The sequence below is a fragment of the Trifolium pratense genome, linkage group LG2 (assembly GCF_020283565.1).
Source record: "Trifolium pratense cultivar HEN17-A07 linkage group LG2, ARS_RC_1.1, whole genome shotgun sequence".
Classification (NCBI taxonomy): domain Eukaryota; kingdom Viridiplantae; phylum Streptophyta; class Magnoliopsida; order Fabales; family Fabaceae; genus Trifolium; species Trifolium pratense.
This window is the reverse complement of record NC_060060.1, coordinates 53,398,013-53,414,698: the sequence shown is the minus strand read 5'-3', so window position 1 is coordinate 53,414,698 and position 16,686 is coordinate 53,398,013. Positions and strand designations below refer to the sequence as shown.

Sequence of the window (16,686 nt, the reverse complement as noted above, 5' to 3'; positions counted from 1 at the left end):
AAGAGACGTAGCTTTAGAAAAAACAATATGACGAGAATGATAACAATGAGCCGGGGCGTCTCCGAGTTTTAAGAGGCTCTGTGCAAAATATAAAAGTGGCCCCTTAATAAATAAATAAAAAATTAAAAAAATTATCGATTTAAATTACATATAATATAAAAAAACATTCCTGTAAACATATAAATTATCAATATTAAATCTTGCATTAAATTAAATGGAACAAGAAATACAAAATAATTATTTTTGTATATAACGTCAAAAAGGAACATCATAATCTAAGATTAAATTTTATGCAAAGATTAAAATAGACTAGAACTATATTTACGAGTATAGATAACCAGGGGCGGCTTGCACACATGTGCAAGGTGTGCTACGACATCGGGCCTCAAAATTTTCAGGGCCTCAGCTCAAAATTTTGAGGTCCTATAATATTACTTATATATTATTTATACCTATAAAATATCAGATATTTATTAATAGATTAATTTTTAGGCCTTAAACTAATAGTTATATATTGTTAATGTTCATATAATATCATATGAGTATCAATATATTAATTATCTATACTCGTAAATATAGTTTTAGTCCATTTTAATCTTTTCATAAAATTTAAACAAAGATAATTATTTTGTATTTCTTATCCCATTTGATTTGATGCAATTGGTTTAATATTGATAATCTATATGTTTACAAGAATAAAAATAATTTTTTTATATTATACGCAATTTAAATCGAAAGTGTTTTTTTTTTTTAAAAAAAAAAAAATTATATTAAGGGGTCACTTTTATATTTTGCACAGGGTCTCCTAAAACTCAAAGACGCCCCTATAAATAACTAATATATTGATACTCATATGATATTTATGAACATTAACAATATATAACTATTATTTTAGGATTAAAAATTAATCAATTAATATAAATTTGAGAGGAGGAAACAATTACCGCGTGATATCCACTTCCATTTTTAAGTCGGAGAGGAAACAAATCCTATGAAATGAGTGCTTGGCAGCTTGCCACTATCATCTCTCTAAATTTTTCCCTGGCGACTTCCGTTGAATATCCTTCCTTACTCTAACAATAAAAATGTCTAATCCAAACCCAAATTCCCATAACCCGACCCAGATACTTCACCCGCATCAAGATCCAAATAGCAACACCGCCGACCCTCAAGTTCCGCTTCGGAACCTATCCTTGGTTCGAACCAGAATCGATTCTCTACGAACCTTCCTATCTCAATCCATCAACACAAACACTCCTATCACCAACGATCAAATAACCGTCGTCTCCAACCAGATCGTCTCCGCCATCCACCACACCATAGTCAACGCCGCCGCCCTCGTTTCTTACTCTCAAAATCTCACCGTTCCCGGATCCTCAATCTTCCCACCGCCCTCCTCCAAGCTCGATTCAAAGATCGAACCAGCTAAAGATGAAGTTGACGACTGCGACGACTACCTCATCGACGACGATTGCGAAATCGTGGAACTCGACGCTGTCGAATTACTAGCTGAACATCTCCATTTCTGCGAGATTTGCGGGAAAGGATTCAAACGCGATGCGAATCTCCGGATGCATATGAGAGCACACGGGAACAAATTCAAGACGCCGGAAGCATTAGCGAAGCCTTTAAACGACGGAACACAGGGTCGTCGTCGTTCGACGCTATTCTCTTGTCCGTTTGAAGGATGTAACAGAAACAAGAAGCATAAGAAATTCAAGGCTTTAAAATCGGTTATTTGTGTTAAGAATCATTTCAAGAGAAGTCATTGTCCGAAAATGTATTCGTGTAACCGTTGTAATAAGAAGAAATATTCAGTGGTTTCGGATTTGAAGAGTCATATGAAACAGTGTGGTGATGAGTGTAAGTGGAAATGTTGTTGTGGGACAACGTTTTCTAGGAAGGATAAGTTGTTTGGACATGTTGCTTTGTTTGAGGGTCATATGCCTGCTGTTGTTTTGGAAGAATGTGAGGAGAAAGGGAAACAAGTTATGGTAGTGGAAGAGATTGAAGATTCTATTGTGGAGAAAGAGAAAAGTGATTTGGGTATGGATGAAGAATTTTTTGATGATTTTGGGTGTATTGATAACTATTGTTTGGAGGAAGTTTTGGGATTTCATGGTAGCTAGTTAGTTAGTTTTGTATTTCATCACTAGTTTAATCTGGTTCGGGAGTCACTTCTAGCATCAAGCCCAAGTCGTTCCAGTTGCCTCCGATTATAGTTGCGGAGGATCAAATCGTAGGCGTCAATCACCACTGAACCAACCAGTTAGTTAGTTAGTTTCACAACATATAATGATTTCTTGTGGGTTTTTGTAAGCAATTATTTTCACATCAGATTCAGATATTGCACAATATGGATATTTGTTCTATTATTCCATTAGTAGATTTGTATCATATGATGTAGTCTATTGTAGTGTGATTTTGGTTGTACCATCTCCAGTTTTATCACTTTGCCAATTCATAGCTTGCACATTATCATACAGAAATAGGAGTTGGGAAGCATGAAAAAGTTTGTTGATGCATATTTTTACTTTAATTTAAATCAATGTTAGAGTTAGTAATGTTAGATTTTGGCGTGTGTGGAAATCGAATCACTAATCTTTTATGAAAATTGTTATTTCAATACAATATTCTAATAAAAATACAACAAAGTTTCACTTTATTCTTTTTTTAATATTTTTTGCACATTTCGATAATTGTGCTGTGAGTAGAGAAAAGTTGTGTCATATTTTTGTCCGGTCTTTTTTGTGTTCATATAACACTACTCATCTTTTATCACTTTACTTCTTAGTTTATACACTTTAGGTATCAAGTCATCCTTATAACACTCAATTGTTAAAACGATGTAAAGTTATTCTTAGTTAAGATTGAGTTTAAAGTGAAATGGTTTTTCACAAATTAGAAATTTGCATTGATTCTAAGGCAGTTATCGGTTGTCAGAGAGGTGAATGTGTTCATGCAACGGGTCTAAGGTTTGTGTAACACATTAGATAACTGACGAAGCTCAGTTGGGAGATCAACATAAGTCACAATTTCTGAAAAACAAACAAATATGTGTGGATGCTCTTGTTGAGTTTGGAATAATTGAGTTTGACAGAATTAATTTTGGTTAAAAGTGAGTTTAAGTAAATTGTTTATGTTTGGATGTGTCAATGCAAAAGTGATTCTTATCAAATTATGTTGTTTGGATAATTTGCACCAAAATTGATTTTGGATGTACAATTACAAAATGGGTTTCAATATGTATATTCAAAGTTAATTCATTTCTATTTCTTATCTTCTTATATATAAAAAAAAATAAAAATTATGTATGTCAACAATAATAAAAAAATTCTTCCGTACCTGGATCATGGCAAAAGAAAAGTATTTGTAATTTATTTTTAGAAATTCAGAAAGAAAGTAGCTAGTAGAAGTACATACTATGGAATTTCTAGTCACTAGGCAACTAAAAAAAAGTAGTAAATAATAATGTTTTTTTAAAAAATATATACGAACAGAAACATGTTTAGTTCATAATGAATTTTTAATTTTTGGCACATAAAAATTCATAAATATTTTATGTTAAAAAATTCTAAATTTTTATCGGAGATGTTCTTATAAAATTATAAAAATAAATACCAAAAACCATTAAAAAATGTGGAAGTATACAAAATTTTAATTAAAAGTATGGACTAAAAACATTGATGGAAAAAACTTCAGGGACTAAAAAGTGAAAAAAAAATCTTCAGTGATTAAAAACGAAATTATAGGAAACTATAGGATAGAAATATATTTAAGGCAAAATTACACTACAGGTCCTTTATCTTATTTTTTTGTAACATTTTGGTCCTTTATCTTTTTTTTTGTAACAATTTGGTCCTTTATCTTTTTTTTTTGTAACACTTTGGTCCTTATCTTATTTATTTATAAAAAATAAAGGACCAAACTGTTACAAAAAAAGAACTAAAGTGTTACAAATAAAAAAAAAATAAAGGACTAAAGTGTTACAAATAAAAGATAAAGACCAAAATATTACAAAAAAAGATAAAGGACCAAAATATTACAAAAAAATAAGATAAAGGACCTGTAGTGTAATTTTACCTATATTTAACCTATAGTAGATAGTACACAATAGCAGGCACATCAATAAAAAATAGGTACGCATCAACCGAGAAACCCTTGCAAAAGAAAATTATGAGAATTGCGTTTGGGTTGATGTAGAAGCTTGAAATACTAGCTTCAGTTAAACGTGAGTTTGAGGCTTAAATCAATTCAACACAATTGAAACCAAACATGTTAATTTCACGTTTCACCGTAGCAAATGCACGTATTGAGCTTTAGAACGTGTATCCAAACAAGCACTTAGTCATTTATGATGTTTGTCCTGGATTGATTAAATGTAATTTTGATGCTGATGTTTCTGGAGTCTCAACACTGCAGAAGAAAGTAAAATGGTTTATGGTGTGAAAGAGTTAAGGAATGCGATAAGAGTATGTTTTTATTGAGTTTATAAGTAAGAGACAATCTTCATCTTATAAGCTAATTTTGTAGGATTGACTTAAGTCAAACTCTCAATTCTAAAAAGATTATCTTTAACTGAACAACTTTGTAAACAAAATTTACAACCAAAGTATCCTAGTTTCATGACCATATATGATATATATAAATAACTATAGATAACCCCTAGTAATCCTTATTTCAGATTTACAAAAATCTACTAAATTAGAACACTAATTAATCTCTTGTGTTTATAACACAAGATAATGATATTAAAATTACAATTGCTCTTGTCATTAATCTGGAGCATTTTTCTGGCCTTCTAATTTCCACAGTTTTATTCCATTTTGTTTCATGATTGGTGACAATGACACCATATTCTTCTTTTCCATGTTCCTTTATGTTGTTATTAGTACTAGGAAGACCATAATTTAAATTGTTGTCCTGATCAGTGTACTTTTTGGCTCCATTGATGCTACTTTTATCATCATAATAATCTTCTTCTTGGGCTAGTAAATGGGGTGGTGGGTATTGCTCCAAATCTTTACGTTCCCATTCTTCAATGTCCATGCTACATTCGACACCATTTGCGTCTGCCATTGCTAATGCTTCTAAAGAAACCATCTTTAAATCAAAGATGTGTACTTTTGATTGCTTTTTGTTGTACGGTATTCTTCAAAGATCAAAGATATATATAGAAAGGAGAAACCGTGTAAACAGAGGAATTATACTAACATTTGACTTGGTTTTGTAAAAATCAAACATGATAACAAGGAATTATACTATATATGGGATTGTTCAAAACAGAGGCGTTCAACTACTCGTGATGACACACACGAATATTCCTCCTAGTCAAGTCACTCTTATTCTTAAATTCTCTTCTCAATTATGCTAATTAATATGAATCATGTGACAAATTAAATGACGTACGGTTGATGATTGAGGCAGTGATGTAAATGCAAACGTACGTATATCCTGTCCAAATTTGTCTTGCAAGAACTTGGAATTTTGGAGCATGAGAGGCTATGAAGACCCGATACTTCAAAAATCGCGAAGTATCGTGTCCTATAAATGTCCGATATCGATACTCGTCTGATACGTTCCGATACTCGTATCGGAGAAGTATCGAGTAATTAATATTATTTTTTTAAAAAAATTACCGATGCGCATATCAGGACATATCAGACGAGTATCAATATATGTGTTTCTTCTAAAATAATAATGAATGTTAGAGTGTGATGTTCTTTATGGATTGCCAACTATGTCTTCTTTGGAATAATACTAGTTATGTTCTTTTTGGGTAGTACTTACTTAACTCAAGATATGTAATTGTCACTTGTTTGCTCAGTTTGAGTAGTTTGAATGTTAATTTATTATCATTTTCGATTTTAGTTATGTTTATATATTGTGCATTTGTATATTTAATTTTAAATTTAATTTTTAAATAACGTATCCCGGCTGTATCGTATCGGGAATTTTAAAAAATTTATCGTATCACCGTATTGGTATCGTGTCACACGCGAGAGGCATGACACTACATGTAAATGATCCCTCGGGCTTCCCTCATGACTAAACAACACGCGAGAGGCATGACACTACATGTGGGGCGCATAGAATGCTGAAGAAAAAAAATGAGGAATTTCGTACGAAATCATTGAGTGATCAAGATTCAATAATTAAATGCTCTTTGTGGTAGATCTAAGGTTGGAAAATACATTGAGAGTGTGATTTATTGTTCATCTTTGTTCTTGAGTGAAGAGGAAAAAATAGAGAAAATGGGTATTGCTCTTGGAGAGCAATTGTGAGCATTTTCTTGATATCTTTTGTTTAATCTCTTATCAAAGGGAAGAAATTGAGAAATGGGTAGAGATTAGTCCATCGCCAAAAATTAACACAATTGCTCTTATTAGGTTTGTTCTTGGTAACTTGTGTAGCTAATTTCTTATAATTCATTTTATCTCTTGTAAACATTGATGAATTAGTGAATCAGAGAGTTACTCTTCCTCCCAAAAGTAAGTATTGTTGGACCGAATTGAGTAAAAAAAAATTCATGTGTTTTGTTCCTTTTTACCATTTCTTGTTATTTGCCTGGTTGGTAAGGTTGTTAGAATTTTTATTACTTATTATTAAATTAAACAAGAGATTCAAAATTCACAGCAAAAATTACTTGAACAAAAATGTTATTCATACACTATTATCTAACAAATATACAATAATTTTATATTTGTTGCTTTTTAAAATATTTTTTGCATGTCTCGAGTTTCATGATGTGAGTGAAGAGAGAGAATATGTCAAATTGTTGTCCTAAGATTTGATGTTCATATAATATAACACATCTCGTATGTGAAATGATATTGGTACATGTCACATAATTAATAGGTGAAACTTGCTCTGCCCTTTGATAATTTAAATATATTTATCTAACAACCAATGAAAACAAGCCACATACCTAAATTTGCATGTGGTACGCATAATTAACTTATAATTGATTTTTATTTTCACATGTATATATCTTGCTTTTATTGGTTGTTGGATAAATATCCCAAATTAAAATGAATTTAGAAGGAAAAAAAACCCATCTAATATTGCCCCTTTGCGTGGGTAATGTGATTAGCCAACTATACCGTTCATGCGGTCAGAGAATATATAGCCCATCTCTAGAAATTAACACTCGTGCGATGAGAGTCAGAAATTTGAAGTTGAATCAAAAAGCAAAATGAAGAATAATATATGCTTTTCTTTTTCACTTACATGAAAATCCCGTGAACTATTTAATTAACCTTTTAGCAGCCAAAAAAGAACCATATGTTATAACATTTCCCTATATATATATATAATGCACGTATGTACACCTTCATGTTTTGTACCAAAATTATTTTTTCATTTGTTTATATTTATTTCTCTAAGCTGTTAAATATTATAAATTAAATTAATTTTGTTTTGTGAGGGTATAGATAGAAGTTAATATCAAGTTTCAGCATTTGCAATGGCAATTGGTGTGGATTACAAGGAGAAGATAAAGCCACCAAAGGCTAAGTCTGAGACTGATGATGAGTGGGTGAAATTGAAGATGAGGGAATGGGTTAAAGCTGTTGCATCAAACAATCAAACTCAAGTTAATCTTAGAGTTTCTGAGATTCTTCTTATCATGGATAATCATAAATCATAATCATATTATATAAACAAGCTAGGAATTAATGTGTTCTTTATTTATTTATTTTTTGTAATTTATTTTTTGGTCTATATTTTTTTGTAATTTAATTTGTTCTTTCTGCACATGTTATCATTGTCACAAACATTTTTATTTTGTGACTAATTCTTACCCAACAAATGTAATTGATTAGCAAATGATATTATTGACTCAAACTCGTTAATACAATTTGCTTTTTGTTAATGTACAATTTTATTTGATTACAACCTGTTTTTTGTTTTGAATGATGTTGTCTCACGTTTGTTTTTACTATATGATATATGATGACATCTATAGCTATTTCCAAATTGATCACATTTAAATAAAATTAGAATTCAATGTTCAAACACAAAGTTTGATAGTTAATTGATCACAGATATTTTGAACATGTTTCTTGCATGCCTCGAGCTAAAAGAATTTTGACAACTATTGAACCAACCAACAATCCCACTTCAAGAATACAATGCATTCCAATTTGAAACTCATGTTCACAACAATGGCGATGACAGACCGGTAGAAGAGACTCTTTGGACATTTGAACGGTGATGTTTAGTTGGATTCACATCTTCAACATGTCTTATGTTCCAAAAGTGAGGAGTGTACTTGCAAACACTCTGACAATTAAGTCAATAAGCGTTGTGAGTGTGAGGTTTTTAGGGTTTAAAATGATATATTGGACTTGAACCAGTATTAGGATTAGAGTTTTATGAACCAAAACATTGGTTTCAAAAATTGTCACAATGGTCAATTGTAGATATGTCATAATTTGACGGGTGGAGATACTCTCCAATGACATTTCATGTCATGTGCTATCTTATCCACTCATTTTCCTTTAGCGCATAAATTTCAATTATTAAAAAAAATATCAAAGGTAGATATTGCACCGGATGTTATCCAGTACAGGAGACGGTTTGTTTTCTAATTTGACATTGATCATTGTTGACAACTATTAGGCGAATCATCAACTACTAGACGAATCACTGGCTAATTTTGAAGTTCAACCAAAAAGACATTATTCATTTAGTTTGTCTAAGGCGCCAAAAAAATGAAGATTACTATCCTACATATTTCTAGATCAAATCAATCAATAGAAAGGGTATATTTGTGACAACATAAAAAAAAATGATGGTATAAATGTATGCCCCTCTCATCTTCCACCCGACAACTCGATTGCATCTTGGTTATGAATTGAATCATCTCCCCACGCAAATCTTCTTTGCAGTCTCTCAGAGTCTTGCGTCCGAGTAACCTCCAGATGACTCCATTCTTCCCACCTTTCAGCTAGCCCCTCTCCTTCCAGCATTCTTACAACCTCTGACATTGCCGGACGATCTTCTGGCGTTGCTTGCGTGCACAGTAATGCAACTTGTACTATCACTTCAACTTCTTCTATGTTGTAATTTTTATCAAGATTGCGGTCGACAATAACATCCAGTCTTTTCTCCCGTTGCAGCTTCTTTGCCTACATAAGAGACAGATTATTTAGATAAAAACAGTAACCGAGATCACATCTCTTTAGAAACTGAATAAGTACTAACTGAATAATACAAAGCCACAAAGACACGCAGAGGAATAAACAAGGTCACGAGACAAAAATGAGATTGTATTACATGGTCAAGCAGTAACACATCATCTTGATCTTCCAAACGTGAAAAGTCAATTGCACGTTGACCTGTAACAAGCTCCAAAAGCATAATCCCATAACTAAAAACATCTGTCTTTTCTGAAGATTTTCCGGTAGACAAGTATTCTGGAGCTATATGGCCCATTGTCCCACGAATTTGAGTGGTTACATTAGTCCTTCGAACATCGACCAATTTTGCCAAACCAAAGTCACCGACGACTGCTTCAAAATCTCCATCTAGTAATATATTAGCTGCCTTTACATCTCTATGAATAATTTTGGGATCACATTGCTCGTGAAGATATTCAAGGCCACGAGCTGTTCCAAGAGCCACTCGTTTTCTTGTAGCCCAATCCAAAACAGATTCCCCAGGTTTGAGTTCTGCATCAGTATTCAACATGGTCAAACACAGAAAAATATGCCAAATTTTAAAGTAAAAATAATACCTCGTAGTCGAGAGGCAACACTTAAGTTCTGCATGAAAGGATAAACTAAGAGACGTTCAGTTGGAGTAGTACAAAACCCAATGAGCCGTAAAAGGTTCCTATGGACAGCAACACTTATCATCTCAACTTCACGCTGGAAAGCTTGATCACCACCGGGACTTTCATAATCAGTTAGCCTTTTGACAGCAATTTTTGTCCCATCAGCTAGAACACCTTTATAAACCTTTCCGAATCCTCCCTGTCCTAAAACATTTCTCTCACTGAAGTTGTCTGTAGCTATCTGTAGTTCTCTCCAGGAAAAACTTTTTATTTGACCCAATGTAATTCGCCGATCAACATCACCTAAAGAGACAAGAAATACAAGAGAAAAAAAAAATAGATAGTTCACAACTAACAATCAACAAAACATTGCACAGACCAAAAATGGAAGACAAACCTGGAACATCTACAAAAACTTCACGCTTGTACCGTTTGCACCAGAAAAACAGAAGGCCACCAAGAAAAAGAATAACAATTAAACCTATAACTGTTCCAACTATGAGACCTACTTTCGATTTGTGTGATGATCCTGCCAAATGAAGGAAAATTAGTTTTTCGCCTGTTGCTTGAGAGGAGAGGAGGGATAAGGGAAAGAAACGTAACCTTGATTTCCATTATCAGATGTGCAAAGATGCTGATAAATTACACCACAATCCAACTTATTTCCAGTGAAACTGCGATAAGAAGCACAGTGAAACGAAGTTGAAAACTCTCAGAAAAAATCAAAATACAAAATTGGAACATACTAACTTGAAAAAATAACATTAATCTCTATTCAAGGACTCCGAAAACAAAAAAGAAGTTGTAATATTAAAAATAAAAAGAAGGGGGTTGGACCCTGATAATGAGTGTTCTTAAGGCATTGATTAAGAAATGGGAAGTTGTTATTTGAAAATTCAGCATTCTATGCAACATTAGATAGACATAAGCTTTTTATGGTGATCAGTTTGTTTTCGTTAATACTTCCCATTTCTTCATGTGCTTACATAATAGCGGGAATATGAACTATTTAAACAAATGAGCACACGTCTGGTAAATCCTATATACTGGAAGTTAGGGAAGTGAAGGAAGCTTCCACTGTTCTAGTATTTTATCGTCAAATATTAAGTAATGAGTATATGGGAACCACGAGAGATTATGTTGTCTAAACATAATATGTGATGATTACAAATCTTAACAAAATAAAAGATCATATTTCAAGAAAGTGAGAAAAACTACCGCTTTTCTAATCTTCCACCATTAGAATCATAGACTACTATTTGATTATGTTGGTGACAGTAATTGTTGTATATGATTATGAATTTGTGTTTGCAGATTAGGGAATAGGAAAGTCATTAAATGGAGCTTTAAATATTCAACAACGTACTAATTTACCATACATACTTGTACTTAGGAACATTGAATAACTGTTCTGGAATATGTCCGCTGAAATCATTTGAGTCTAGCAGACTACAAAAGAGAAGTAAGAACAATTCATTAGACGCTAAATGATAATGAAATGTACTAAGTAGAAAAATAAAAAGCATCGAGGAGTAGTTTGCATACATATTGCTCAAGTTTGGGAGACTGCCAAGTGATTCTGGAATAGTCCCATTGAGATTGTTTTGACTTAATGTCCTAGTTGCAGGACCAAAATTAGCCGCTTTTAAACATTATACAAGGATGATAAATGCTAGGAATTATCATATATCTGTAAAACCTAGAAACAGACTATCATACTTACAAGAATTGAAGCTTTTTAAGATTACCAAGAGAAGATGGTATTTCACCGGTTAATATGTTGTGATCCAGATCCAATCTCACTAAGCTTGTAAGATTTCCAAATTCTTTTGGTATGTCGCCACTGATGTTATTCCCTTGTAAAGAACTGTGTGATGAATATATGACAAACATTAATCGATGATTATACTCATGAGTCTTGCTTAATGAATGTATGACAAACACAGAAGATACTATAGTCAACTATTCAGTGGATGCATAAAAATAACACTGAAAAGTATCCATATGATAACCCCTAGGACGAATCGTTCGAGAGAACCCGAGTTCAATTCCTGGTGGGAACAATTCTTGGCTAGGCTTTACTTACCTCGCGGCCGAACTCTGGATTACCAAGGGCCCTTTTCTCTGGGAACCAGGGGGTTAACGCCAAAAAAAAAAGTATCCATATGATTTCACCAATTCACATCATAACAAGTTAGCAACACTATATATAATCCAAAACACCAAGAATGATGAGACTAGGAACTACATTGTGGATACTTGATATATACTTACAGAGTTGTAAGACTTTTGAGAGCTCCTATTCTTGGTGTCAAGGTTCCGGAGAATCCCATAAATGCTAGTGAACTACAATGAAGTAATTTATATAATTATACAGTAGCAGGCATAAAATATTCTGCCATCAATATGGTTAAGATTGTTAACATTTTCTCTAGATTAAATATCTAAAAAGAACAAAATAAACCTTACACTTGAACAACATTGCTATTTTGGTCGCAGTAAACATTGGACCAAGTACAAGGGTTTACTTGATTTTTGTTCCAGTTAGTAAGCTGGTTAGGTGAAGCATTCAGAGATGACTTCAATGCATATAGTGCATCTTCTGTAATGAACACAAAGTTCATAAACATTAGTCTGAGATTCAAAAGTCACTCGCAACATTGACGGAATTAGATAGACAGATCTTGTTCGTATATAGTACCTATATTATAGGAAATTTTCAATAAATTCTATAGAGACATATATATTATATAGATAGCAATAACTGAAGTTAGATTTATGCACATTTAATAAATCCAAGTCTTAGATATGTTTGGCGGCGCCTAGGATATTGAAGCATGGCCGCGTGACCGTGTATGGCTAGTCCCACGTCGGGTAACACGGTGAAAAACGTTCCGGCACATTCGCTTGCAGAAGTGTTACATGATTCCTGTGAGATACAAGTGAGTTAAAGGCGAATCTTTGAGCATAAAAATCACGCAACAAGAATACGAGTTAGGGCTTGCCGATTGCAAGAAGAATTTACATGGAAGACTGATGCTAAACAAGGGTGATAAGCCGTTAACTGGTTGAGACTTGAAAATCAGATTGTCCGGGTTGTGGAAAACTAGTAATCCTTGGCGGATGGTATCGTTGGGAAGGGGCTATTATGAATTTCAGTTCACTTCGTATGAGGATATGCGAATGGCATGGTCGACGGGTATCAAAACGGACTAATGACTTTAGCTCTCAAAATCAGAGGCAGACACATACTCAAATTTGGATTCGCCTCATGGGGCTGCCACAAGAGTACTGGAGGCAGCGCACACTGTTTGAAATTTGCGAGTGCAATTGGCACCCCGCTCGCATTAGATGATGCCACATTGAATTGAACTTTCGGTCATTACGCGCATGTGTTGATAGACATGGACCTATCACAACAAGTGTTTGACGCGATATTGGTTGAGCGTGAAGGCTTTGCGTTTAACCTTGGTATTGTTTATGAGCACTTATCGGCGTTTTGCTATCATTGTAATGTTATTGGACATGATATATCGGCGTGTAAATGGATTCACTCCCAACAAAAGGAAGTGAATGTCAAGACGGCAAAGCCGGAGGTGATCAACAGAATTGTCAAGAAGGAATATGTCGCGAAGGCCACTGCATAACAACAGTTAGCAACAAGTAAAAATTCTGCAATGGGGTCAGCCAGAGGGGTCACACACACAAGATGAGGCCACAACAGATCTGCCTGCACAAAAACAATTAGCAACAGGTAAAAATCCTGCAATTTCTAGTGATAATAATAACAACGCACATGTAAAAGTCCTGCCTGCACAAAACCAGTTAATAACACCAGGGGATCTGCCTACACAAAAGCAGTTAGAAACATGTCAAAATCCTGCAACTTCTACTGATAATAATAATAGTGCACAAAAGGTTATGTCAGAGGTGTCACACGCACAAGATGAGGAGACAACGACATTGCCTCTGCATGCTGCAAATCAACAGTTAGCTAGTAAAATGCCCCGCAATTCTGATGCGCAGAATATAGTAAAATGTCCACGGGCACTGGTCTTCCAACAACTTCTTTTAGTATGCCGCTGCATAACGTTTCGGATGACATTGGAAATGGCGAGCTGCATTCACATGAGCCGGTTATTCAAAAGATTGAGGTTCCGGAGGCGCCACAAATTGGAATCATTGATGATGATTGTAGTGATGACGGTGAGGGGATTGTTGTTGAAATGCAAATAACGAGAGTGGTCAATGACGAGGAGGAGTTTGATGTGGCGGTTCAAAATGAGCTGAAAGTGGTAAAACAACTCTGGGCAGAAATGACAGAGAGTGAGAAACTCCGTTTGTTTCGAAGAGTCAGAAAAAAAAGAAATAAACAGAATGTGAGAAGCGCAAGCCAGACCTACAACGCCCGCTCGAAGGGTCCTCCCTCTCACATGTCTTTATGAAGATTCTTTTCTGGAATCTTCGTGGATTTGGAAACCCGAAAATTAGTATATAACTTTGAAGAATTTTTCTTTTCACAAGCCTGCTGATGTATTGCTCGCGGAGCCGTTGATTGAACTTGTACTACTTGATTTTCTTTTTTCTTCTTGTCTCTTTGGGGTAAAGGCCTAGTCCCCCCCTTGTATATAGTTTGTTATTTATTTTTCTTTTTAATATGAGATATAGATAGAGGACGGGGAAGGATGGTGGCGCCAGCATAGCTGGGGTGTCTGTCCCTACCTCTCGATATCTAGATGCTCCTAATTTATCAAAAAGTCTTAGATATGTTTAAAATCACAGCATTTTCTACGGCAATCTAGTAAAAATATGAAAATAAATCGTTGGATTCTGTTAGAAAACACACTTAATAATGTATTCTCCTGAAATTAAATACAAAATTAAACTTCTGAGAAGCATATGTATAAATGAAAACCTAGAAATAATCATTTAATAAAGATGTGCAACACAATCAACAAGCTCAGGAGCAAAATAACAAAGTCTATAACCAAGACATTGGACTCAAATGGTTAATGAGCTCCCCCTAGGACGAATTGTTCGGGAGAACCCGAGTTCGATTCCTGGTGGGAACAATTCCTGGTCAGACTTTAGTTACCTCGCGGCCGAACTCCGGATTACCGGGACCCCCTTCCCCAGGAACCAGAGGGTTAATACACAAAAAAAAGTCACGATTTACTAAACAACAACACGATTTACTAAGTTGAAATCAGAACAAAACAAAATCATTGAATCGAATTGCAAAAGAAGTCACGATTTACTAAGTTGAAATCTAAAACCATTCAGAGATAATGAAATTGAATGAAACAAAAATTGAAGTTAACAAAAGATTTTACTACCTTGTAAATCAAGCTGAGGAAGAGCAAAAGAACAAACACTAGCCAACAATAACAATAGAAGAAACACCAAGTTCATTTCCACAAACATCAACCACTTCCAAAATGCTCATAATAGTAATAATCAATTAGCATATCAAAAATCTTCATCACAGCAGCATAGAACAATGGATCAACCCTTTAAGCTAGCTGCAATAACAATTATTATTGTTATTATTAATTAAATAAAAACTATATTCTTCAATATTAAAGTACAATATATGAATTAATTTGTCAAAACAAAAACAACGCTATCTATTGGTCAAGCACTAACAAACAGGGTTAAACAGTAACTAAGAAAAGAACAAACAAAACCCATAATAATTGAAACATTTAGATTTTGAAGTGAACAGTTAAAGTTAGTTTTTGTTGGTAAAAATAAATAAATAAATAAATGAGTGGATTCGGTGGAAGTGAAGAGGACATAATAAATAGGATAACAAAGAAACAGGTCATAGAATAGAAGAGAAAACATGACTGAAACTTACGTACAGTACAGCAAATCTGAAAAAGAAGCTTTTGTCCCTTCGCTTCTTCTTTCATGGTAGTAGTAGTACTTGTGTTATGTTATGACTCTTCTTTTCAAGGTCAAAATACTGTTTCTTTGTTTCAACACACTATTTATTTTGGTCAATTTGTATGAACAAATAAGACAAATTTCTTTTGATTTTTTTTCTTGATGCAATTTGTTTTAATCATTAATTAATTAATAAATCTCACCGTTAAATTCATAAATGTGTTGTAATATATTTTATTTACCAAATAGGAAAGACTTCACTAAATCTTTTATGATACCTAAATCATAAATAACATTATAATAAATATAAATTTTACAAAATTTATGGTTTAATTGAAAGTTTATAGGATAATTATAATTTATTTAAAAGAAATTGAAACCTCGCTTTCATTGGTAAGTTGATTTTTTGGATTACTCGACACCTAAGAAGCCCAAGTACATGTATCGTTTTCCGTATTTTTATTTCTCTTTTCTTTTTTTTTCTCCTACTAAACACACCCTTAATCCGAAACAGACGCATATCAGAGTCATATATTTATTTAACACGATAGTTAAGCAATTTTAGAGTATCGGAATTTTCTAGCTCGGAACCATTGTCAAAAAAGGATTATTCACATTCATATAAGGAAAGAAGTATCATGTTTTTTGTTTGAAAAAAAAAAGGAAAAGAAGTATCCATGTTTTACATCATATCTCTGAGATGTCCACTTGCTTTGGATTTTTTTAAGAAGGTTATTAGTTTAATTTATTTGAACAACATATAAAAGAATGACTTAATTAGTTTTTTTGTCCCTTAAAGATATTTTAGGTTTCACAATGGTCCCTTAAAGAAAAAAAGATCATGATTGGTCCCTTAAAGACACATTTATTTCTCAATTGGTCATTTACGTCAATTTTTTACAAAAAAAACGTTAGTTTTAGTAGACTGAATTGTGGATGTCATTAATGTAAGTGGTCCACCAAAAACCTTATTAATTTTTAAAATTTTAACCATTGAAATTTTTTGTTATATTTGGAGT

The 16,686-nt window shown here is 33.4% G+C and overlaps 2 protein-coding genes across 5 annotated transcripts; one reads left to right on the top strand and one right to left on the bottom strand.

The window, feature by feature from the left end:
• Positions 1-947: 947 nt before the first annotated feature.
• Positions 948-2,484, top strand: LOC123906196 (protein SENSITIVE TO PROTON RHIZOTOXICITY 1-like). Its single transcript, XM_045956051.1, has one exon. The coding sequence runs from the start codon at positions 1,086-1,088 to the stop codon at positions 2,127-2,129; it is 1,044 nt and encodes a 347-aa protein (XP_045812007.1). The 5' UTR covers positions 948-1,085; the 3' UTR covers positions 2,130-2,484.
• Positions 2,485-8,638: 6,154 nt separating this feature from the next.
• LOC123906194 (probable LRR receptor-like serine/threonine-protein kinase At5g10290) lies at positions 8,639-15,756 on the bottom strand. 4 transcript variants are annotated; one of them, XM_045956049.1, is made up of 13 exons: positions 15,115-15,249; positions 12,804-13,508; positions 12,563-12,707; positions 12,248-12,380; positions 12,053-12,124; positions 11,502-11,645; positions 11,324-11,395; positions 11,162-11,227; positions 10,382-10,452; positions 10,176-10,307; positions 9,740-10,081; positions 9,280-9,674; positions 8,639-9,131 (listed from the first exon to the last, which is right to left on the bottom strand). In XM_045956049.1, the coding sequence occupies exons 5-13, from the start codon at positions 12,109-12,111 to the stop codon at positions 8,817-8,819; spliced, it is 1,596 nt and encodes a 531-aa protein (XP_045812005.1). In that variant the 5' UTR covers positions 12,112-12,124; positions 12,248-12,380; positions 12,563-12,707; positions 12,804-13,508; positions 15,115-15,249; the 3' UTR covers positions 8,639-8,816. The 4 variants fall into 4 exon arrangements, with proteins under 4 accessions (XP_045812005.1, XP_045812003.1, XP_045812004.1 ...); XM_045956047.1 differs by lacking the exons at positions 12,563-12,707; positions 12,804-13,508 and adding an exon at positions 15,639-15,756 and having other exon boundaries at positions 15,115-15,300; XM_045956048.1 differs by lacking the exons at positions 12,563-12,707; positions 12,804-13,508 and adding an exon at positions 15,643-15,756 and having other exon boundaries at positions 15,115-15,300.
• Positions 15,757-16,686: the final 930 nt, after the last annotated feature.